Source organism: Bactrocera latifrons, unplaced genomic scaffold (genome assembly GCF_001853355.1).
Source record: "Bactrocera latifrons isolate USDA-ARS-PBARC rearing strain unplaced genomic scaffold, ASM185335v1 scaffold_251, whole genome shotgun sequence".
Lineage (NCBI taxonomy): Eukaryota > Metazoa > Arthropoda > Insecta > Diptera > Tephritidae > Bactrocera > Bactrocera latifrons.
In genome coordinates this window covers 15,341-20,323 of record NW_017536086.1, presented here as the reverse complement: position 1 = coordinate 20,323, position 4,983 = coordinate 15,341, and the positions used below count along the sequence as shown (strand labels likewise).

The 4,983-nt window shown below is 38.0% G+C and overlaps 1 protein-coding gene across 2 annotated transcripts in view; it reads right to left on the bottom strand.

Moving 5' to 3' along the window:
- Positions 1-4,983, bottom strand: part of LOC108969401 (titin-like) — a 33,902-nt gene that overhangs the window by 13,660 nt on the left and 15,259 nt on the right. For both annotated transcript variants that reach the window (XM_018934092.1, XM_018934093.1), the window contains exon 6: positions 57-4,200. In XM_018934092.1, coding sequence (XP_018789637.1) covers positions 57-4,200 — 4,144 coding nt within the window. The remainder of the gene's footprint in view (positions 1-56; positions 4,201-4,983) is intronic.

The following is a 4,983-nucleotide window of genomic DNA, read 5'->3' as shown; positions in this document are numbered from 1 at the left end:
TCTTCTTAATTTTGATTTCTTCCTGGACTTCCTCTGTTGGTTTCGTTGTTGTCAATGTAACCTCTGCCTCTGGTTCTTCAGTTACTTGAGGTGTGTGTTTCTTTTTCTTCGGAAGTGTTATTTGTTCCTCAGATACTTCTTCCTTTGGTTTTTCAACCTTACTTTCCTTAATCTCAATTTCATATTCCTTTGCTAATTTTTCTTCAATTACTTGAGGTGTGGGTTTAACTTCTTTTTCCTCCACAATTTGCTCTTCTACAGTAGAAGCAGCTGGCACCTCTTCAATAACACTGACCTTAAGTTCAACTTCTGCCACTTCTTCTGCTGGCTTCTTCTTTGGTTTCTTTTTGATTTTAATTTCTTCTTGAACTTCTTTAACAGATTCTAATGTTGTCAGCTTAACTTCAACTTCAGGCTCTTCTTGAACTTGTGGCGCGGGCTTCTTCTTTTTCTGTGGAAGAGTAACCTCTTCTGCAGTAACTTCTTCCTTTGGTTTTTCAACCTCACTTTCTGTTACCTTAAACTCATATTGCTTTGGCTTTTCTTCCTCAACAATTTCAGTTACAGGTTGTACTTCTTCCACTACTTCCACAACTTCTTCGATTTCCTGAACAACAGGTGCTTCTTCTACCACCGTTACCTTAAGTTCAGCTGTAGCTTCTTCTTCGGCTGGCTTCTTCTTAGGTTTCTTTTTGATCTTAACCTCTTCTTGCACTTCTTCCACCGGTTTCGTTGTTGTCAATGTAACCTCTGCTTCTGGCTCTTCTGTAACTTTAGGCGTTGGCTTTTTCTTCTTTGGTATGGTAATTTGTTCTTCAATGGTTTCTTCTTTAGTTTCTGTTTCTGTAACTTGAACCTCAAATGCCTTCGGTTGTTCTTCTACTTGCTCTTCAATTTGGACTGGAGCGCTTATTTCTGGCTGCGCTTCTTCTTCTACAGGTTTTGGTACTTCTTCTACTACATCGACCTTGAGCCCTTCCTTAGTTTCCTTAGGTTTTTTAACCTTTTTCTTAACCACAGATACCTCTTCAGTTATTTCCTCTTTCGGAGTAGTTGTAATAACTTTTACCTCTTGTAATGGCGCTTCTTCGACTGTTTCCTCTTGTTCTTGTGGGATTTCGGTTTCCTCAACTATTACCGGTTCAGGTTTTTCTGGCATAGACTCCTTAACACCAATAAAATATTCTTTGAGCCTTTCCTCGGTCACAATTTTTTCAGGAACGGCAACTATCTCTTTGACTTCCTCCACAACTGGCGTGGGTTCTTCTGGAATTTCCTCCGTGGCTTTTACTTTTAATTCAACTTCTTGTATCTCTGTTGGCTTCTTTTTAGACTTTTTGGTCTTTATCTTAGCTTCCTCCACGACTTCTGCCACTGGTTTACTTTCTTTGACAACAAACTCAGCTTCAGGCTCTTCTCTTGGCTTCTCAATGATTTCTTCTTCCTTAACTGTGAATTCAGGCTGCGAAACTTCTTCTTCAACTTGAGATTCGACAATGCCAAATTGGTATTCTTTGGCAGCTTCCTCCTTAGCAGGCACTTCTGTGATAACTGTTACCACTTCTATAGCTTGTTCCAAAATTTCTTCCTTCGGAATTTCCGTTTCAATAATCTTAATTTCATGAACGGCAGATGCTTCTTCTTTAGTCTTCGGTTTCTTTGGCTTCTCCTTTATTTCCACTTGTGTTTCAACTTCTTCCACAGGTTTTGGTTCGGTTAAAATTACGGAAGCTTCAAATTCTTCAGGAGCCTGCTTCTTTGGTTTCTTCTTGATTGAGAAGATTGCGCCATCTGGTTGGTCATCCTCTTCAATAACTGGTGCTGCTACTTCTTCCACTATTCCAACTTCATATTCTTTGGGGGTCTCTGCTACCTTTACCTTTTTAGGCTTTTTCTCTTTAACTTCAACTTCTTCAACTTCTTCTATGGGCTGTGGAATCTGAGCTTCTATTTCTGTTGTAGTAATTTCGTATGTTGGGAAATCTTTTACAATTTCCTCTAGTGGTTTAGGTATTTCAATTTCCTCTTGTATTTCTTCAACCGGTAGCTCAGGCACTTCTTCAGCCTCTGTTTCAGTTATTTTAAATTTGTAGCTCTTTGGTTTCTTCTTCTTGATGACTTCTTCAACGACAACATCTTCAACTTTTTCTATTTCTGGTATTTCCTCCTTAACTTCCTCGATGAGAGGTACCTCTTCAACTTCAGTTACTTCCTCAGGTTTCTTAGCTGGCTTCTTCTTTTTCATAGTGACCTTCACAACTGGTTCCTCAGGTATGTCAACTACTTCCTTAACTTCCACCACCGCTTCTTCAATAATTTCCTCTTCTGGCTGTTCAGGCTGAGTTGCAATTACTTCCTCCACTGCTGGAACTTCCTCTACTTTGGGTTCCGTAACCGTGTGCTCATATTCTTCCGGCTTTTGTGGTTTTGGCTTCTTCTTGCGTGTAACCACCCTTTCTTCCACCACTTCTTCTACAGTAACCTCCTTTTGATCGTAATCAATAACACGTACTTTATGCTCTTCTGGAGCTTCCTCGGGCTCAATAACAGTGGTTGTAATTTTATACTCAACTGGTGTTTCTTCTATGATTTCTTCTGTAGGAACTTCTTCAACTACTTGTACTTCAGCCACTGGTACCTCTTTAGGTTTCTTCTTTTTAATCTTGATTTCAGCAGGTTTTTCGTCAGCTGGTTGCTCTGGTACAATTACTTGTTCCTCGGTAACTGAGATTTCAAATTGTTCCTCCGGTTTCTCTTCAACAGTTTCTTCCTCCTTTTGTTGTGGTTTCTTTGCTTTAGGCTTCTTTTTCTTCTCAAGTTTTTCCTCAGATTCGATTGTAGGCACTTTTTCAACTTCCTCTTCGGTAGGTACTACCTTAACTTCCTCTTCGGTTGCTGGTACTACCTTTTCCTTTTTAACTGGTTTTAGTTTGACTTCTTCCTTTGTTTCTTCAGGTTCTTTGCTCTCTGGAATGCGGAATTTAACCTCCTCTTCAGGTACCTCTTCTTGTTCTTTAGGCACACCGGGCACGATTTGAGTTATGTTTACTTCTGGCTCAGGTTTTGGTTTGGGTTTAGGCTTATGCTTTTGTTTGGGTTCCTTCTTGCTTGGTTTCGGTTCTTCAGGAAATTCGATGGGTTCTCTTTCCTCCTTTTCATATTCTGGATGTTCAAAATCGGTTGGCTCAAATGGTTGCAATTCATAAGTGGGCTGTTCTGCAGTTTCCTCAACCACTGTAACTGTTGCCACTTCCTTCTTTTTGGTAACATCTTCTTCGACAACTTCAGCCTCTTTGGGTTTCTCAGGTGTCTTTTTCAATGTTACACTTTCAGGCAGTTCCTCAGCGATGGGCTTCTTCTTACCTTTACCTATCTTGAGTTTAACTTCTTGTGGCTTTTCTTCTGGTTTTGGTGCCTTTTCAGGTTTCTGATAAGGTGTCGGTTCTTCTGCTTCCTCCTCACTACTCACATATTTTTCATATGTCTCCAGCTGTGGCTTTTCCAGATCATCTTTAATTGGTTTCAGTTTCTTTACCTTACGTGGCTTGAACTTCAAAACCTCCTCAGCTTCCTCCATATTTCGCGAAAGTTCACCACTTTCTCGTATCGCACCGATTTCTGTTATTTTCGGTATCAATAGTTCTGGCGGATATGTAACCACCTCCATACGACTCTTTAGCTTAAATTTAGGCAATTGCACGCTCTGTTCTTCGGCTACCTTTGGCTTGCGTTTAGTTGGCTTCAACTTAATAGATTGTGGCACCTCTGCTGTCTCCACAATAACCAATTTCGTTGGTTTCTGCTCTTTGCGTACGATTTTCTGTGGCTCAATATTGGCAAATTCGGCCTTAACCTTTTCTGGCCTCTCAAACTCGAACTTCTCATATTTCTCGAGTTCGGTTTTTTCAATCTCCTGTTCCAACAGTTTTTGTATGATGAGATCATGCTCGTCGATTTTCTTCTTTACAGTTTTCTTTTTCTTTTTAGGTTTCTCCGGCTCACCCACAGTGGGCACTTCTACTTCCTCCTCCTCTGGCTGCTCCTCTTGTATCACTTCAATCGGATGGGAATCCGATACCTCGGGCACTTCTTCGATGATCCTCACCTGTAATGGACGTTCCTCTTCTTCTTCTTCAATTATCGTTGGTTCCTGCTCCACAATGCTGAATTCGTAATCCGTATGCACCACCGCTTCTTCTCCTAATATATAAAACATATTATATGAGTACAAAGACAGGAATAAACAAATATTTTTAGAAAAAACGATTTTTTTGTTTTTTTTTTATCCTTGTGGATACGCTTTTGATATATATACAGCAAAATATTACTAATGTACAGTAGTGGATATTTTCCATTCTTTAGCTAATGTATAACGAGGAAAACAAAGCTGGACGGACAAAAGAGGTACAAATGCAATACAGAAATGCGAAAAGTGGCTATTAATTTAGGGAGGAAAATAGTATTGTTTGTTTTTTATAATACTTAAATTTTCAACAATTATAACAGTATTAATAAGATAAAAGAACACATAAATAGGCTTAAAACTAATTTCTTAAAGACAAACACAATTTTTTTATAAAGATTTTGAGTTTTTTTTAGGACAAAACGAAAATAAGCGGACGACCACTATAATAAAAACGGGAAAAGAAAAAGTGCAATTGACAGTTGGTAGAAAAGTGCTATAAGTAGAGTCTGGTTTTTATTTAATTGGAAAGTGATTTATAGATAAAGAAGAAATATATTATGGGTTAAGGCATACATGAATCATGGCGCATTGCTTTAGAAAATTATAATTTTAAAATTTTCTGCCAAATTTCTAGTATTTTGGGTATTTTATTTTTTATTAAATGGAATGTAATTTTAATTCAGGTTTTTTTTACTTTCTCAATTTTTTTTATTTTGAATTTTTAAATATTATGTTTTAAAATATTTTTTTTTAGCTGAAAGTTAATTTTTTTCTTTAAAATTTTTTCACAGTAGGAG